This window comes from Danio rerio, chromosome 5 (genome assembly GCF_052040795.2).
Source record: "Danio rerio strain M-AB ecotype USA chromosome 5, GRCz13ab, whole genome shotgun sequence".
NCBI classification, from domain to species: Eukaryota; Metazoa; Chordata; class Actinopteri; order Cypriniformes; family Danionidae; genus Danio; species Danio rerio.
Window position 1 is genome coordinate 53,701,999 of NC_141025.1, and position 20,465 is coordinate 53,722,463.

Sequence of the window (20,465 nt, forward strand, 5' to 3'; positions counted from 1 at the left end):
GTTGTTATTGCATACGAGGATAGATGTATGGTTGTTAGCCTATAATTCTGGCTTCAAATTTTGCTGCTTCAGCCGCAGAGAGGAGGACGCTGACACCCTGTTCCGCAAGCGTAACACGTCACCAGCCATAACGACGTGACGCGCCGTAGAATCGAGAATGCTATTGGCCATTGATGAAATTAGCGCCTCCCAAGTTATGCATATTAATAATAAAGCACAAGCGGTATTTAATTAATTGCCTATTTGTACTTAATGCGTCTGAAAGCTGTAAAGGTAAGTGGTTGCTATTTGAATATGTTTTTTTTTCTGTTGCTGCTCCGCGACGGAGCGTAATGGAGATTTAAATAAGTAAAACGTAATGGATATTTAAATAAGTAAAACATTATATCTGCATTTATTTACCCAAATGCTGTTACAATGTATCTTGTATGTTAAATACAATGTTTCAATCATATATCTCGTATTTCTTACAAAGATACAAGTGTATTGTTGTAACATGCTGCGTTTTTGCGAGGTGAATTCTACTCAAATAGTAAAGTAGCCTAATATTAATCGTATTCAGGTGTGCTTTGGCAACTCAGAAATTAAAAGACGATCAAACGAGGGTTGTTAGTCTAAGTTTACTAATGCCAAACAGTTATTTTGGGGAAAAATAAATAAATATACTAAATTAACTAAACGACTAAATAAATAAAAAAAAGAGGAAACCAAACACATCAGAGTTGCTTGTCTCGAGAACAATTATGCATAGATTTCCTTAATGCATAATTTAAAATACTGTTAAAAATAAATAACAATAAATGACTGTAAATTACAAATAATTAAATAATAAATGAATAAATACATCCTTTATATAAACAGTGCATTATGCCCTGTTTTATGTTCTTGCATTTACAGTTGCATAACAATTAAATACACTACTTGAAACTATTGATTTAATTAAGTTTTATAGTTTAAAAGAAAATAAATTACATATGATTGCTCAAATTCATGTAGCAGTTCAATAATTCATTTTTTTTAATCCACCTTTCAAGAAAATCTAAATTAACATATTTGAAATGTTATTTTATGTGCATTACTGAACAATCTCATTCTGTATTTTATGAACATTTCCTGCTTGTTATCAAACTATTTCATAACTGTAAAAGAGGCACTTCAACCATATCATAATGTTAAAACCGCTGTCATAACATTATTTATCAATATGTGGCTCTTTTTGGATTCTCGGAAGCTATACAAGTTAAACATGTAAAACAGGAAATATGCTAAGACCATTGTTTTTGTTTACATCCTTCAAAAATACTACAAAGGGACATATTATATTGATTGACAGTTTTGCATCACTATTCATGACATCACCATCCAGTGACATCACAGTGTAGTCCTCACATCCTCATAGTGTTTAGCATGTATAAGCAATATGGATTGAAAAGTAGTCAACAACATCCTAGCTATTGGTTCTTAGATGCCAGCTAACAAATCTTGACACTATGCAATTAAAACGACATGTATCTCACTGTTATATTATATTACATAATATTTGCTTGTTGGGCGACGCAGTGGCACAGTAGGTAGTGCTGTCACCTCACAGCAAGAAGGTCGCTGGTTCAAGCCTCAGCTGGGTCGGTTGGCATTCCAGTATGGAGTCTGCATGTTCTCCCAGCATTCGCGTGGGTTTCCTCCGGGTGCTCAGGTTTCCATAACAGTCCAAAGACATGTGGTACAGGTGAATTGGGTAGGTCAAATTGTCCGTAGTGTATGAGTGGGAATGAGAGTGTATGGATGTTTCCCAGGGAGGGGTTTGGCTAGAATGGCATTCGCTGCGTAAAAACATGCTGGATAAGTTGGCGGTTCATTCCGCTGTGGTGACCCCAGGTTAATAAATGGACTAAGCCGACAAGAAAATGAGTGAATGAATATTTGCTTGTTTATTAAACTAATATAAAATTATTTCATCCAAATGATTTTAGAGAAAATTTATCTGATCAGAAATGGCTGGAAAGGGAAGAGGTGTAGCAGCATTCTCCTTCAACATAGAGTCCCTGGGTCTAACCAGAGGATCCATGCCTGAAACCCAAAGAGGACCAGCTCCACTCTTCCCAGTGAGCTATTCTGAACCATTTGTTATTATTCTTCCATCAATTTCCCAAATGGATATTTCTCTTTCCATCCATTCTTTCTCAAAACTTTAAAAATCTGATTCAGCAAGGTCAGAAAGTGTTTATTCAGAAGGTTCAGTTTTAAAGACACACGACTCCACCTTACAGCAAATCGAATATAAACCGGGGCCTTTGAAAGCTGGCGAAGATGAAGATTATATGAGAGCTTTGAAACAAGAGATGAGAGGACGAATGAAGGACCTTCCTTTTAACATAAAGCACCATGCAGGAAAGGGAGGTGAGATGGAGCTTTTATTTAATTTTAGGAACACACAATACCTATTGCCTCCTACAACGAGTCTAATAATTTAGATAATTGTAAAATTAGATGAGTATGAGTTAATGCACTGGGGGCAATGCTATGTTTTAACTCACCTAGAAACAATAAATCCATTTAACTATATGTTTAAGTGAAATAGTATAACTGATATGGTATAGTTTGACCATGAGTCACAACTACTGTATATGAAGAGTTTGGATGCAAAAAAAGTGTTGTCTGAAATTTCCATCAGAAATGAACGTTTTTCTCAGCCTCTTTTTCTTTTTTATTTTGTAAGATATTTTACTTTCAAGACCAGGAAAAGGGCTCATTCTTTGCCATAAAAGTGATATTACTGAACATACACACAGGAGACTGATAAAAATACTCATTTTAGATGAAAATTTCAGATGGCATTTAGAGGTTTTTGCATCTTAACTCTTCATATATTTATTATTGTAAGCATATCAGTATTTTTCACGATGTTATTGTGTGTGATTTAAAGATGTGGAGAGGTACAAGGAAAAATACACGCGGGAAATAAAGAAACTTGAAGATGAAGACTGGACACCAGGTATTCATTTAAATGAAATAGGCTAAATAGGGCTGGGCGATTTAATGGAAAAGTAATTGAAATCGAAAGCTTTAGAACCTATAATCGATATATGATTTATAACGATCTAATTTTTATAGGTCAGTTTTTTTTTTTTCAATTACTTTCCCTGTCATGTGTGGAGTCATGTGACCTCGCTCTGTTAGCCACACTTTGCAGCCACATCTGATCTCTGGTCAAGTAGGACGATGGATCCATTCTTGAGCCATACTTTGGACTATGTTGACGATAATTGGAAGCTGTGCCAGAGATGCCTTGATGGCATATTTTCCATTACATTCAAATGATTATTTACATTAAAATATTTGTTTATAGAAGATGCAAGAAATGCCCTGTTTAAAATATTATTTACAGGATATGAAAGTTATTTTATTTAGAAGAGATACTGCTTATTTCCTACTTTTTTATATGAAAAACACTGAAAATATTTTTTTTGTTTTTCAAATAAGTTATTTTCACTTTTTATAAGAAAAAAAGTGACTGTTTGTTTTAAACAATGTGTGTTTTAATTTTAGTTGTTCAACATTGATGTTCAATAAATAATCATAGATAGTAGATAGTGTTTCATTCAATTATTATTATTTTTTAAATCAAGTAATACACCCTTCATTCAAATATTACTTACTTGTAATATGTGAGCATATTTACTGTAGAAAACCTGTCAGTGAACCTTGAGGACAAAATAATAAAACAAATTAATCAAATATTTGGACATTAATGGTAATAGTTAAAATGTTTCTTCAAATCGACCAGCCCTAAGGCTGAGTAATTTCAACTAAATTGTAGATATTCTTTGTAGATTGGAATCGTCTTCCGAAGGAGCTAAAACCACAGAAGAGCATAAAGAAGAAGAAAAGGGGTAATTGTATCGAGATGTAGAATCCCTAAACAAACTGCAGTTTTGAATGACTCATACACTTAAATACTTTCAGATCTGAAGAAATCCGTAAAAATCTCTACTAAGGACAAAGAAGAAGTGCTGAATAAGTTGGATGTGAGCTCGTGCTGTTTTCATCTTCTCGATTTACTGTAAACAGATATTTTTGGTTGGAGCCATCTCATTTGCGCTTGTTTTTATTTCCAGGAACTTGAGAAGAAGGGAGATGTCAAATCTGATGAGGAGGATGAAGTGAAGAAAGAAAAGAAAGAGGATGACGAGGAAGGAGAGGAAGCAGAAATTGAAGGAGACTATGATGAAGAGTTTGAAGAGGTATACGCTTTTATTTCAGGGAGCATTTTTATTTATTGTTTGTTGAATACATGTAATAGGCATCCAAACATGGCTAAAACTTGGCTAAAATAAGGCTACATTTGACCCTTGACACGTCTTACATTTTACTTTTCTGTCAAATACCATTAAGATATTAAAATTGATATTAAAATATGAAATTGATATTAAGTATTTTTTTCTTTGGTAAATTTCCCATGGTAAATATATTAGAATCAAGTTTGGTTTAATGGATATTGCTAAGCACATAATTTAGTCAAATTTTAAGGTTATTTTCTCAATCTTTTGATTTTTACAATCTCTCAGATTCCAGATTTTCAAGTAGTTGCATAGACTAAATCATCTCAAACTGAATTCCTGGAGGGATGAAGGTGTTCATGACTAAATCTGGAATATGAGGGTTTGTAAAAATTTAAATATTGAGAAAAAAACCTTTATTGGGTTTGAGACCTATGGACTAAATATTGTCTTATCCCAGGGGTGTCCAAAGTCGGCCCTGGAGGGGCAGTGTACTGCTGAATTTAGCTCCAACTTGCTTCAACACATCTGCCATGCAGTTTTTATTAACTGACCAAACCTATATCTGCGATCACGAGTTCGTGCCTACGCATTCTGTCGTACATCGTTGCGAAATGGGGCGGGATTAAACAAGATGATTCGACATTTGAAAAAAAAAAGCGAGCGATTAGTCCACATTTTAAATTCCTGTCCAGAGAGATCGTGTTTTGATCCTCGATTGGTGTCACGCAGTCAAGTGATGCGATTTGACACACTAACTTGCATTTCCGGTCTGACGCATTCGGGTGCATATGAATGGAAGTCTATGGGGAGAAAAGTCCAGTGTGACCGCAGCTATTCCTGAGATCCACCTTCCTGCAGATTTCAGTTGCAACCTAAATAAAACCCACCTGCCTGTAATTATCATGTGCCGTCTATCAATAGGTTCAGGTGTTTGATCAGTTTGAGTTGAACCCTACAGGAAGGTAAATCTCCTGGTTGAGGGTTAAGCAACCCTGTTCTATTATATCTAGTAAGCGCTTGATTAGCTGGTTCAGATGTGTTTGATTAGGGTTGGAGCTAAACTCTCCAGGACACCGGCCCTCCAACACTGGGTTTGGACACCCCTGTCTTATCCTAAAAAAAAATTAAAACCTTACAAAAATGGAAAGCTTCATATAGCTTTTAGATGATGCATGCATCACTGGTGACACTGGTTTTGTGTTCCAGGGTCACAGATTTGTGCTGTCAGTGAGAATCTAATATGTCAAACAAAAGAACAAAAATAGACTAGTCATCAAATAGATGGGAAAGATTGACTACACATGAAGTCTGTCTATTTGATGACTATTGATAGATTTCCACTGACAGCCCAAAATTTAGACTTGTTTTAGCCAAGGCGTCTTTGTTTGGATGTCTGTTAAACACACACAATTAGGAATGGGATGATAACCGCTTTCAAGGTATACCGTGGTTTGGAAAAGTCAAGGTTTTAAAACCGCCAAAATGTTCTGCTATACAATTTCTGCGGTACATGTAAGATTTTTGTTTTGCATTTTTTTTTAAATAACAACATTATCTCCAGGAGAAAAGATATCCAAAGATGCCGTTATAAATTGTATAGAAATCTGTGATTCATGTGAATCATTTAACCTGACATGTTTACAGCTCCAAAATATTTTAAGTGTTTCTCAAAATTAAATATATTGTGTTCAAAGGGGGAAAAGTTTTGTTTGTTGACCCAGACATTTAAAAATAATATATTTTTGAGCAATAATCACAAAACTGTGAAACTGTGATATGTTTTTATCTACGGTTATTATGCCGTCAGACTCTTATACCAGCCTGCCTACAATACATAAGCTTGCCGAGTAAGTCAAGGTTTAAAGTGGATCAAACCGTTTTTTCAAAATTGTCCAAAGACAAGAATGGGTGTTGTTCAAAAGTTTTAGGACAACGCTGATGAAAGATTTTGATCTACTTCAAATGCTGATTACTATATACAAATAGCAATTTTACAAGTTGAAAAATCATAATTCACAGCACCTCTAACATAATTTTACTTTTTTTTTTTTTTTTAAGTAAAAATTTCTTCAATATAATAATGTTTCTCATGTATTTAAATTCTTTACTTGGTTTAAAAAGTACCAAAGTTTAAGCCACAAAGCTGTTTTTGATATAGCTGGTGTGTATGCATTTTCCTTTGACTTCCTCAATTAAAAAAAAAAAAAACTACAATAATTCATGATAATGCATGTTCTTTTTTATATATATATATATATATATATATATATATATATATATATATATATATATATATATATATATATATATATATATTTCTGTCTAGCGATAGCAACAATTCTTGTTCTGCGGTAATCAGCAACTTATCCTGCTATAGATAGTTTATGTCTCCATTAAGTGACGTTTATTTATAAACTAATTTCGAGAGGATCACATGCTTATGATTGACCACAGTCAGTCCTGCATTAGGTAACACTTGAACCTTAAGTTATATTTATCTTAAAGCCACCCCCCTTTCCTTCAGGACAGCAAAGCAACACTGGTTAACACTGTTGCCTCAGCAAGAATTTCACTGAACCAAGGCCAGCTGACATTTCTGAGCCAGGTTCCCTAGTTTCCTCTCACTGTCCAAAGACATGCCACACAAGTGAATTGACTCAATCAAATTTGCACTACAGATTATCTTAGTATTTTTGCTTTCCAAAAACAAACCCTATCTGTCACAAATTAGGAGAGTTCAGGACCTACCTGAAGTCAAACACCACCCTTGCCATTTAAACTGGAGGGAGCCACAGGCTTGAGGATTTTCTGAGCTCAGGGTTCTCTCCCTGGATAGCATACCAAACATGCTTTATATCAATCATCAGCTAAGTGTGAACTCTTAAAACCAAATTTTTGTCATGTTATCAGTCAAGTATACACTCTAGAACTTGCTTGTATACATCTACATTGGTTAAAGTCACAAAGTGCGTATTTCCGTGTGTTTTTTTTTTTGGGGACATTTTACTGCACGTCAGTCATGTTTAAACAAGCAACCGTGCATGTGCTTGCAATTGTTCTTTGCAGTTCAACTGAAACAGTTTTGTTTTTCCACAGGACAATGACTACATAGCAAGCTACTTTGAAGACGGCGATGACTTTGGGGGAGGAAGTGATGACAACATGGATGAAGCCACTTACTAGAGAGGAGAAAAAAAAAAAATAGCACTGATTACCAAAGTCTATCATAAAAGAAAATTAAAGAATATGTACAATCTAAAAACAATTAAATGAGATGATACAGTTTATGAGTTTAAAGTGGATATAAAGTATTCTTACTTACTCCCAGGGCCGTTTATATAGAAGTTGGTATTTAGCCGCACCATGTTGATGTTTGGTAACATCTAATTTTTATGAGGTGGGTTGTTAGTCCAATGCTCAACTCCCAACCTGGAGGACCAGGACATACACGCATACACTACAGACAATTTAGCTTACCCAATTCACCTATACCACATGTTTTTGGACTGTAGGGGAAACCGAAGCACCTGGAGAAAACCGGGAGAAAAAAACGGAGAGAACATGCAAACTCCACACAGAAATGCCAACTGATGCAGCCGGGGATCAAACTAGCAACCTTTTTGCTGTGAAGCAACAGTGCTACCGCTGCACCACTGGATATAAAGTATAACCACAATGTTATGGCAAATTATTAAAATAAAAGGCAATAAATGATTAAGAGATTCAGATACTAAAATATAGTTTCTTTATTTTCAACCTGCCTCTACAGTCTACAGGATGAAGGCACGTACTTTGTTTTTTTCCAAAAAAATCAATCACCGTACTCCACGTTTCATAGAAATGTTCACATCTCTCTTTCTCCTACTTAAAATGAACCGAGCACATGTGGGAATATTTCACAGATCATTCCTGTGCTCTACCATGACGAAAACCAGGAAGCCATTATGGTTCCATTACGTTTGCTTGTTTTTCTTTCACAAGTAAGGTTTAACATTTAAAACCAGCAACTTTATTACCATCAGTCGAAATACTGAATCTGGATTCTACATTTCCTAAAATAAATTACAGTTTATTTCCCTGACAAACAATGGCAGCAAAAGTGTTTACAGAAAATATCACCCGCTTGCCGTTGAGGCAAACTATGAGCTTAAGAGAGGTACAGAGCTATACACTGGCCTGTGAGTGACACCCACAACAAAACCAGCATCAAACTGTGCAAAATACATCTAGGAAAAAATGCCAATAGGACTGGAATTACTTGATCCACTTATCCATTTGAGTTCAATTTAAAATATTCAGCTTAAACCTTCTATAAATTTACAAAATGCACCTTTATGTTTCCTCTTGGTGCTTCACATGATGCTGCTGTTCAATAACAGGAAGTAGGTGAGAGTCTTGGTGAGGAGCAGCATTGGCCTGTGGTAAAACTAGAGGCTCAGCGATGGCTGGCTGCGTTGGTCCAGGCCTGATCGAGTCTATGGTAGTGTGGTGGCTAACATCTGCTTTCATCAAAACTTCATAGTATAACAGGTAAAAAACTGGCGTAACAATGCCCACGACCAACATGATGGCCACTGCAGTCCACCATCTCATCCCCCAGTCGGCCCCATAGTACGGGTCTTTCTTAATGGCTGGTCTGCGCTCGGCGTCCCCCAAAAGAGGCTGTTCCAGGGAAGACACCACCTCACTCAGGCTGTTCCTGGAAGGGGCAGAAGACTTGACGAGTTGTTGAATGTCTTTGTCCTTTTCTTGCAGGAAGCACTCCACGCTGTCCGCAGATGAGGAAGAGGATGTAGAGTCCAAGGAAGCTCCAGAAACTGGCGTCTCTGTAATTCTGCAAGTGCCACTGGGTGAGCTGCTCTTGTGGGGAGCTGTGTTGTGGGTTTCTGTGAAGGAGCTGAATTTTCTCACAGGGATTCTTAGAGAGCGCAGCGCAAAGAAGTCTTGCTCGGTCAGAAGGTTGTTGGCCCGCTTTATGTCTGCAACCTGAGATTTAAAAAAAAAAAAAAAGCAATGTCAGTACAAACATGCATTGGGTATATTGGGGATGAGTGATTTAGATATGCACACATGCAGAAAAAAAGTGATGTGCAGTAATGAAGTTATAGATCATCATATAGTTTAGTATAGCCTAATTACCCTAATTAAGTCTTTAATTCACACTTTAAATCTGAATGCTTGTAATCTAATAAAATATTATGTACTGTCATCAAGGCAAAGATAAACGAAATAAATTATTTGAAATGAGTTATCAAAACTATTATGTTTAGAAATGTTAGAATCTTCTTTTTGTTAAAGAAATTGGGGGAAAGGGGCTGCTAATAATTAAGGAGGGCTAATAATTCTGATTTCAACTGTTTTTATGCAGTTATTTTCCTCCCTGTAAATAAGGAAAGGGAAATAAATACAATAGAATAAAAATATGAAACAAACTGTGCTTTAAGCATCTTTATTGTAAGAATAAAACTTTATCTACAAAAGTTCAGTAAAGAGCAGTGAGAAATTTTCTCCTTTTGTTGTTTGAATAATTATAAAAAACAGGCGGCAGCAGAAAAATTGCGTGCTGTCACTTTAATGGTTTTTCTTTCACATGTGTTTTGATTCTTAACTCGTTTGTTTATTACACAAATGAGGGTTAATATGAATAATCACTAAACACCGCGTTTTGAAACCTATTTGACCATTAAAGCGCTCGCATTAAGATGACTTTAGATGCGTGTGCGCTCTGCTCGTTTCTGAGCGCACAGTGTGCGAATGAGACCGACTGCTGACCGCATGTTGTGTGTGTGCCGCACACACACCAAGCTGCGGCATGTTGTCTCATTTGCTCTTTTAAAAACATGATTCAAATGTAAATCAATGAATGATGCGCCTTCCGTGCTGCAACAGTTACATTACAGTTCATGCTTTTTGTCATTTTCACGTGGAACTGAGCTTTGCAGACAAACAAATGTGAACAATTGGAAAGCTGGCGGTATTTAATGCAATAATCGTTCATCTCGATTAATGATCTTCATAATTGTTAGAAGCCAAAATCTAAATTAAATTTTCGATTAATTGCACAGCCCTAATTTAAGGCAATAACAGCTATTTTCATTGAGTTTTACATGAAATTCAATTATAATAGTTTTAAGTGATCCAAAACAGGGCTGAACTATACTGGGAATTTTTTCTGCATTCTGTAGCACAATTTTGAGTATTCTTTGAGCAGATGAAATGACTCTCTATTTAGAAAAAAAATAAAAAATAAGAAATTGAGAATTTTGAGTGCATCGGCATAAAATATAATAAACCAGTCACAGTCATTGATAAATAAACTAGAGCAAAGATAATAAATAAATTTAAAAAAAAAATCAAAAAAAGTCTTTTACAGCTGTCTGGGAGTCTAGCAGTTTTCAGGCACACAAACTATATAATCAAATGTAAAATAATACTGTGTAGTCTTCATCATATTAAAAAAAAATAAATAAATAAATAAATATATATATATATATATATATATATATATATATATATATATATATATATATATACACATACACACACACACACACACACACACACACACACACACACACACACACACACACACACACACACACACACACACACACACAAAATACAATTAAAGTAGGGTTGTAACGGTATGAATTTTTCACGGTATGATAATCGTCTAAAACAATACCACGGTTTGACGGTTTCGCGGTATACGGTATGTTACAAATGTTACAAAATAATAGAACAGTGAAGCAAATTTGACTTTTTCCAAATAATATATTTTTAGTTACTATAAACAACACCACTTACAATGAACAAATAAAAATAAGAAAATAATAAATAATGTGTCAAAGTCCAAATAAAGTCCAAATAAACATGGTGCAAATCCTCAGTAAAAAATAGATATAAATATTTACTATACTATAAATAGTTACATAACGAAACTAGATTCAATATGGAACGTCCTTAGGTTTTATGTGCCAGCATGGATATGGTTGTCTGTGGATATGGACTTGGATATGGTTGTCTGCAATGCAGACAAACAGCTGCATCTTCATTTGCGTCTTTTGAAAACAGCAAGAGCAGCAGTTCGTCTTTGCTGTGTCACTGTTTTGTCATGTTTCTGTGCTGCTGTGCATGCAAAAGTACTTAGTATGAGAATTATTTCATGCAAAACTTTTTTTTTTTTTTGCGTTTTATTTAGCCGCGCATAAATGTATGCCTATCTCATTCCGTGTTGTTCAAAAAGCTTGGTCCACAAACAAAAGCGAAACCTATGCTTATTGGTTGTGATATAGCGAGTTTGAACCAATCTGGGCATGGAGGAGGGACAATGCATCAATGTATCATGTCTGATTTGTCCGGAGACACAGTGACGAGCGTTTCTTTGTCAAATCAGCGTTGTCAAATGTTGATGACGTAACCGCACTGATTCCGGAGCCTCTGAAAGTCCGCGAATGTTATGTGATACAGCACTGGAAAGCTGAGATTCTCTTCTTTATGCCAATCTTTGAATTGTATGAATCGGATCAGCGGATCAAAAGTAATTAAACATTTAAGAGCAATACTTATTTTTAGCCGCGGGCGGCTGTCTCAGTCTTTAAGGGTTAAAACCGTTGATATGCAATTGTTCATGGTATGATAATCGTGCACGTTCAAATCGTGGTAAACCGTCATACCGGTATATTGTTACAACCCTAAATTAAAGTAACAAATCTTTTCCTAAAGTAACAAATATTATGATTTCGTGTCTGGTTTTAACCTGGATTGAAATGCTCAGACAGTCACATCCCTTAAAAACACATGCAAATGGTCAAATTTATGCTTAAACTTTGCATTGACTGTACAAAATATGCAAGTCTGGCACCTAGTCAATCCCAACTCAACATTCTGCGCTATGACTATTGTAAATGCACCCATTGCTTTATCGATGCTGAAACTATATATTGTGCGTCACTAAATCCAAACTAAGCAATATTGAGTACTGCTCCTGGTATTGAAAGCAATGGAATAAATGGGTTTTTGTTTTATATGCTGTTGTAATATGTGTGTGTATATGTATATATATATATATATATATATATATATATATATATATATATATATATATATATATATATATATATATATATATATGGCTGATTCCAGCGTTATGGACGTGACATTTGCAGTAAAAAAATGAAACGTATATTCTCAGAGAAGGTATGTGTTAACAGTATATTGAAATATATGTTTATATTTTTCTTACCCCTTAACCATGGAGTTCAGGCATCAAAAAAATATCAGTCTATGCAGGTGTTTTATATTTAAAATGACGGCAAAATGAATGCGTTACGGACGTGACAAAAAAAAGACATGAGTTTTGTGAGTTGACATACTTTGTGAAAATTCTGTGAATGAAAATGCAGAAGCCAAAAAAATATATAACAGTCAAAAGGATAAGGGTTGGCTCTGCATGGGACATATATAATTAATTTTATTTAGTTTTTCATTTTTGCATTAATGAGGAAAAACTATCGTTACGGACGTGACTTGTCTTCGTTACGGACGTGACTGCTCTGAAATTGACAGTTGACACATTATGAAAATCAGATAGGCTAAATGCTTTCAAACTTGACCAAAGACCTATTTGTGGATATCTGTTGGGTGTGTAAACCAATAAACTTTAACCTCTGAGACATCTGAATGGTAATGTTGCACAATTAATCAAACTTAAATAGATATCACCTTGTTATATTTAATTCGTATTATGGCATGTGTGTTGTTAAAGGTTAACGCACGTTCGAATGTTCAAAACTCAATTCGGTAACAATGTTGCATGCTAACATGGTGCTTTTACTCTGAATAATATAGAATTGATAATAAACATAATCAGCTATAATGGGCCTATTTTTAGCAGGCTCCTAAAGTTAGTGTTTCCAGACAAACTTGAATTAAATCATTGCCCGACTGTTGTGCAAGACTGTGTCTACGTGGAGAATATTTAAAATCTAGTTTTGTCACAGATATGGCAATATTATATTTGACAAAGTTTATTTTAGTTTTTTCTAGTTAATGTGTTAGTTGATGGAATAAATAATTTAATTTCTCCACTCGCGCTTGCTTTCTTTTTCTCGTCGGCAGTCACTTCAGGACAGGTTGCAAAAAGTTCATACGCACCAGGGTGAGAGAGAAAACTTTAAAACTTAAGAAAGGTTTTGTGTAGGCTATGTTAAACAAGCATAGAAAAATAGTCATTGGTTGTAGGCATGTACGATGGATGACTATAATGTTTATATTTTTAGGCTATAGTTCATAACCGATTGTGTAAAATATTGAATTAAATATTTACAGCTGCAGGTCCTATCGATTTTCTAACAAATTTAATACTCATATAATGTAGTTAAAGCTTAGATCAATATCAAGATTTTATTCTTATTTTATTCTTATTCTTATTAAAATAATTTTAATAAGCACTCAAGCGCATTTGCCGGGTGCTGGAAATCTTTGAAAATGTTTCAATTTTAATGTAGGCTATAGCCAATTTTCAAGCTTTGAAAGCGCTTAGATTTTGGATAAAGGGCTTGGAAAATGAATTGTGTCGCTTTGATAATTTATCTTTATAAATAGTTATTTAATTAATGAAATAAAAAACATATTTATACTCTGCCTGACCCGCGGCGTGCGCATTTTGAGCAGTGGGAAAAGACCAAATGCATGGAGGTTATTGATTATGCGCCTTGCGCACCTCGCGTTTTGTCATTGCGCGCTTTGTGCGCTCCAGAAGAAAAGCATGTTACCTCAGTGGCGTCTTTCATTCTTCAATCAAACGAAAGCAGAGGCGGGGTTTCCTTGGAGGTGACAGCAGTGTCAAGATGACTACGGCGAACTTTTTAATGACGGAGAGACTTGTGATCGCTGTTTTAAGTCATCCAAAGTTGTATGACTTTACAAATCTTGAATTTCATAATGTTATTTAAAAAATTTAATTATGTAAACATTGACAGCTACACTCGCGCACAATAGACCAGCTGATTCAGTTGTTATCTATAGTGACATTTAAAAGAGCACCGTGCTCCTTTTCTTCTTGTCAACATAAAATGCATTGCGGAGCGCCTCACGTCTCTGGAATGAAGAAGCGCGTTCGTTGTGATCGGCTTTTATGAGCAACACATATTTGTTAACTCTCATGACAGTAACACGTGCAAACACACGTGCTTACAAATGTTTTTTGCCAAAAAAGCAAAATGAAAGAAGGATATTCTGGCCACAGTTTGACACAGGAGTTGACGAACCAGCGCTGATCCTGGTCGTCTGTGCTGCCTGGAGCCGCGTCATAAACTCAACTAGGCATATTCATGATTTAGTGCAGACTACAATCAACAAACCACCCTTTTTTCCATTTGGAAAATAACAGTTATTAATAGTTCTTATATACATTTTAAATAGCCTAATCTACAAATCAAACAAAGACAAATATTTTATAACTTCGCACCAAACTGATGCTTTCATTTTACAGCTTATAAAACATGTATGCAAATTAATGCAGTATCACATGTAAATAACAAAATTGTTATATGCTTAGCCTATACTTTACAAAATGTATAGGTTCAAAGCCTTATATGGTTCATTGTCATTATCTTTCACTATAGGCAGTGCGTGCGCACATGAACCGCAAGTAAGACGGAGGAAATAGGTTAAGTCATTATGGACAATTATGGCAATATGTAAAATGTTGTTTTCTTATTAAACATTTATTTCTGAAATGTTACTAAAGTGGTTTATAGTTAAATGAAATGTTCAGTTCTTGATATAACATATGGATGTTATGTAATGTAAGTCAGTAATTGTAATGCAGCATCATAATGAACAAATATGCGCTAGTCATTGGCTTATATTAATAAGGAGTTCAAAAATGGTCACGTCCGTAACGCAAAATTGTGGTTGTTTAGAGCAAAGACCTGAGATGAGTTGGCGATCATAATTAGTATAAACATATTTTGGCTTTGTATACAAAGTTTCATTTTATTTGTTATAATATTTATTCCACAATATAAACTTTTTCATTAAATCGTTACGGACGTGACACGTGACCGAAGCTGCGTGATGTCTTAAATATGTAGCTCATAAATCAAAAGGGCAATAATGTTATGAAAAAGTAAGGATAATTATTTATACTACAGACTCCAATCCTTCTGCAGAATGATTACTGTTAACATAAAGCATGGAAAAGGTGAGTCTTTAACCCCTTTTTTAAAAGCACGAAAAGTGGTTGGATGATAATGAAAATTAGCATTGGCACAATCCTCATATTTCATGGATAAACAAAACAATTTCCTTAAAAATTCAACAAGAGCACATCATAACAATAAAATATAGACCTTAATAAGCAAATTGAAATAGGTTTTGTTATTTTGGTCAAAAGTTTATTTTTTCATGATAAGGTTGACATTTTCATGGAATTGCTCATATATATATATATATATATATATATATATATATATATATATATATATATATATATATATATATATATATATATATATATATGAATGTATTGTTTTTTTTTTTGAGATACAGACCTAAGAGACTGAAATAAAAGGAATTATAATGTGAAAGCACAGAGCTGGATGTGAGCCAAACAACATCCAGGTAATCTATTTTCTTCCAGGTAAGTTTGCGTTTAGTTAGAACAAAACTCATGAGTTTATTCGCCTTGATTTGTTTGTGTTTAACGTTATGCCAGCTTCTAGACTAATTTCATGGTTAGAAAATGTATATTGCAGTTAGATCATATAAAGTTTTTGCTATTTATTTTTGCTAAATCTCAAACAGTATTTGGTTTAAGTGTTAAAAATCTCTTCAAAAGAATAAACTGGATAGAAATGAATCCCTCACAGAATTAAAGCTGGAACGATTTAATAGAAAATTCTTTGTAGATTAAGTGCTTTTTTAAAAACAACATGTGGGAGGATTGTCGTGTGTGTTATCCTGGTGAAAACTGTTTGAAAATTTATAGCAGCATTTTGTCGTCTTGGTAACTTACACTACACGGCTAACCTGCTCCAGAGCAGATTTGATTTTAGGACTGGGTTAGATAGTTTAAACCTTAACTGGACCAATCAGCTGTCAGAAAACTGATATAACATATATAAAAAATATATCTGATACAAGAAAGCCATTCCCAGTCCTGGTGTCTTTTTTTTCCTCCAAATTAAAACCTAAGCATTTGAGTCAAAAGATAGTCTCTTACTAATATTTGATTGATAGTAGCCTATATGAATTGTAATTATTCAGTTTATATTATATTCAAATGGTTTTCAAATGTCAATTAATATTAATTAATTGATTTAAATGATTGTTTTGAAATGTTTGTGAAGCTACATTAGTAAAACCAGTTGACTGAGTGGCACCGGTAACATTTTCTTTAAGTTGTCTTCTCAAACTGTCGCTACATCAAAAGTGTTTTTTTTTTTTTTTTGCCTAAATTTATTTTAATTTTTTTTTTTAATAACGATATCTTGTAATCTTTAACAGTGAGGTGAATTGCTGAGGACAGGGTTCTCTCCTGAGAAATTAAGCCTGTTTCAGAAAGGCGGTAAAGTGAAAACTCAGAGTATGTTAACTCTAAATTGACGTAAACGATTTAATTTCAAATTTGGAGGCATGTCAAACCCGAAAGGAAAACAAAAATATATTTAAAAAAAAAAGACTTGCCACACTTTCTCAGATTTGACATGCCTCTCATTCTGAAATGGACAACCCAGTTTGCCTCATTTCAGGGTTAACATAATAAGAGTTTAGCCCAAGATCTTAACCAGTTTGCATGTATTTGACAAACCAAAACTTCAACTGATTTTGTGCAACTGCTCTCGGGTATTAAGATGCATTTTTGTTCATCTTATCACAAGCAGACTACATTAAATAAAGAGGTTCACAGGATCAAAAAAGTTGAGCTTGTCCACGTTCAACCTCACAGAGGTAGTAAAACCACATTAAACCTCAATTATTTAAAATAATCCAATGGCTAATGTAAGAAAATGTACACAACCATAAAGGATCACCTACTCTATGCCTAATGACCTAATTAAACGTCACAAAACATGTTGAAGTCCAACAGTCAAATCTTATTTATACTCTGCTGTCTGGAATTATAAGTTTAGTTTGGAAGTAAATAAAAATTTAAAAGCGCAATCTTCTTTTACATGTCCTACTTCAAACGCAAACGTTTTTTTCCCCTTTTTTGCGATTATACATAAATCATGCATGCTTATTTAGCAATATTTCCTTAAGACAGCAATATTTTTAAGAAGACAGATTAAAACACCAAACGTAAATGGGAATATGCATTCCTAGTTTACTTTCAGTTTAACACAGTTTGATGAAAAAGCATCTTAATACGTGTAAAAAGGGCTTAAGTTTTGTTTACAGTGACAGGTTAGAAAGAAAGGTAATATAAGTAAACAAATAATTATAAAAATTAACAAACTAAACCTATCCACCTTTTTTTTGCACGTTACTTCTTCATTTGAAGCGATGGTTACACTTCTAGGATGTGAAACATCCATTTTAAAGAACTGAAATAAACTATTATAAATGATAAGCTTGTGCAATTAATTATTTAAATCTGTAGTTAAAACTAAGTGAGAGGTGTGTTTGGTTTTGTGATAAGTTTCCTTTCCTTGAAATTACAGATACTTCAAGAATAATCTATAGTAAAATATTACGAGTTTTAAAATAAATCAAGCTAAATTCAAACAAGTCATATTGCCAGTCACCAAAACATAAACATAAATGCAAACAAACAACAAGGGATCCTTTACTTACAGTGCAGAAATATTGCAGAGAAATACTGATAAGTGTGTCTCCCTCTTTAATCTCCCTTATCAAGTACACGATGTCGTCCTTGCGATCTCTAGATGTGCTCCTGTGATGCCGTTCTCTTCCCCTGGAACGCAGTTCAAATGCCTCTCCATCCTCCTCTGAGTATTCTGTCTCGGAGTTGTTCCCAAAAGCAGACATGTAAGCACCTGTGGCTGGCTGCACTGCCGTTGCAAACTGGAAACCATTGTGCTGGTTCCTTCCAGTCATTTTTCACTGTCAAAAGAACAAAAGCCAGATGAAAGAAGGTATTGCTGATCATAGGTGTGCTTCACAAAATATACTGGTTTTGTCATAGTTCTGAGGTTAATGGAATCTTCTTGGTATGAACCCAGCTGAGGTGTGGAAAAATTAGATATGGATGAATGGCTAGAAGCCTACTGTAAGCACACTCAACAGCTGAAACTGCTGATAAGACTAAATTCAGCCTTGGCTCATGTTGACACAAGCCATTTTAGTGAGTATTTCTAGTTAATTTTTGCCCAAAGTGCACAGATACTATCTAATGTCTCATGTGGACCGTATTTCTTACGTGGCCTGGAGGATGCAGGTAGCGCTAACGTTAACTAATGTTAGCATCTATTAGCATGTAAACATTACTTCACAAGACGAGACAGTTTTACATTACAGAATCAAACCAAGAAATCGGACAAAAAACGTGTTTAGATAACGTTTGCGAGAAGCAAACCCTAAAATGTTACGTTCTTGGGGTTAATTTCGCTCAGAAATATAACTTTAACATGTATATTAGCCAAGTAGCCGAGTTAGCATTAGCATGGAAATTGAACCAGCGTTACGCAATACAAGTACGATATGGCCAAGAAACTAACTAACGTTAGTTTATTAAACGGCAGAACAATACAGCAATTTAAGCCACCGCGCCACATTTTTTTATTCAATAATATCAAGTAAGTTAACTCTCACTAGGAAAAAAGGGTGAAACTGATGCTAACCAAACTTTGTCAACAACCGGGGACATGTTGACACACTCGATTTCTGAAAACAAACCAGCTTTAAGTTTTGTTTATCAACATGTCATGATTTACCTGAGAAACGAGCGTAGTGGTCGCCTTGTCTTCAGTGATTAGGCCATTCTCCTGTTTCCTCTGTGTGCCTCATCGTTTCTGCTGGATTACTGGAGAACGAGACGCCACGTCAACACAGAGCACGCGCTGACATCATCGACATCTCTCGTTATCTCGCTGATGTCATCAGGAACAGTTTTATTATCATTTTCCATTTTTATGGTTTTCATGTATAATTCTATATGAGGACACATTTATATGAGGATACACTTAAAGGGATTGTTCACCCCCAAATTAAAATTTCGTCGCCATTTACTGTCCCTTCACTTGCTTCACACCATTTCTTTCTTCTGTTGAACACAAAAGAAGATATTTTGAAGGAAGCTGAAAACCTGTAACAACTGACTTCCTTAGTAGGAAAAACAAATACCTTTTCAACATGCCATGTACAATTTAAATAGTTTAATTTTTACATTTAGGAATAGATTGTAACATTTATGAAAACAATATGAAGCAAATTAAGCTTTATGTTAATTTCATCCATTTATTTATTTTCTTTTCAGCTTAGTTCCTTTATTAGTCAGGGGTCGCCACAGTGGAATGAACCGCCAACTTATCCAGCATATGTTTTATGCAGAAGATGCCCTTCCAGCTGCAACCCATCACTGGGAAACACCCATACACTCTCATTCACACACATACCGTACACTGCAGCCAGTTTAGTTTATAGCGCGAAATCGGAGGACCCGGAGGAAACCCACATGTACACTGGGAGAACACTAACTCGTAAACTCCACACAGAAACGCCAACTGACCCAGCCGAGGCTCGAACCAGCAACCTAATTGCTGTGAGGCGACAGCGCTAATACCTTGCCCTTAATTTCACTGAATTAAATTTTATTAAATAGACATCATTAAAGCTGTAATATTAACAATATTATATATAGACTATTTAAAAATATATTCAATTTAATACACTTTAAAACTTTACTTATAATACTTAAAATACCAAATTACAAGTATTTTAAAACTGTTATTGTGTGTCACCAGGTAAAATAAATATATTAAATATATTTAAAAATGGCACAACCATTTGAATAAAAATAAAACAGTGTAAAAAAAAAAATAAAAACATGTCTTGGAGATGTTTTCCAAGCATGCGAACAAAACACTCAAAACCACAAAAAAGGAATTACAGAATAGGCAGAAGGTTGCAGCACTGTTGTATTTAACATGTTCCAGTTAAATGCTTGTTTGTTTGTGTGAGTAATGCATAATGTGTCTGCGTTTGCATAATTAGACA

General features: G+C 34.6%; 3 protein-coding genes across 4 annotated transcripts in view; 2 read left to right on the forward strand and 1 right to left on the reverse strand.

Moving 5' to 3' along the window:
* LOC147844367 (uncharacterized) overlaps nt 1–20,465 on the forward strand; it is a 768,760-nt gene that overhangs the window by 607,879 nt on the left and 140,416 nt on the right. The window lies entirely within an intron of this gene.
* Nucleotides 238–8,012, forward strand: polr3g (polymerase (RNA) III (DNA directed) polypeptide G). Of its 2 annotated transcripts, NM_001126469.2 has the most exon segments (8): nt 238–273; nt 1,971–2,102; nt 2,268–2,397; nt 2,924–2,992; nt 3,831–3,890; nt 3,964–4,025; nt 4,116–4,241; nt 7,377–8,012. In NM_001126469.2, coding segments are annotated over 7 exon segments (645 nt in total). In that variant the 5' UTR covers nt 238–273; nt 1,971–1,991; the 3' UTR covers nt 7,464–8,012.
* Nucleotides 8,007–19,234, reverse strand: lysmd3 (LysM, putative peptidoglycan-binding, domain containing 3). Its single transcript, NM_001002104.1, has 3 exons — nt 19,184–19,234; nt 18,084–18,353; nt 8,007–9,266 (listed from the first exon to the last, which is right to left on the reverse strand). Exons 2-3 carry the CDS (start codon nt 18,345–18,347, stop codon nt 8,613–8,615), a joined length of 918 nt encoding a protein of 305 aa, NP_001002104.1. The 5' UTR covers nt 18,348–18,353; nt 19,184–19,234; the 3' UTR covers nt 8,007–8,612.

Excerpts from the sequence above, each read along its gene's own strand:
- lysmd3 (NM_001002104.1), bottom strand. The coding sequence starts at position 18,347 with ATGACTGGAAGGAACCAGCACAATGGTTTCCAGTTTGCAACGGCAGTG. Across the intron at positions 9,267-18,083 it reads CTCTGCAATATTTCTGCACT|GTTGCAGACATAAAGCGGGC; the intron begins GTAAGTAAAGGA and ends TTTAAATCTCAG.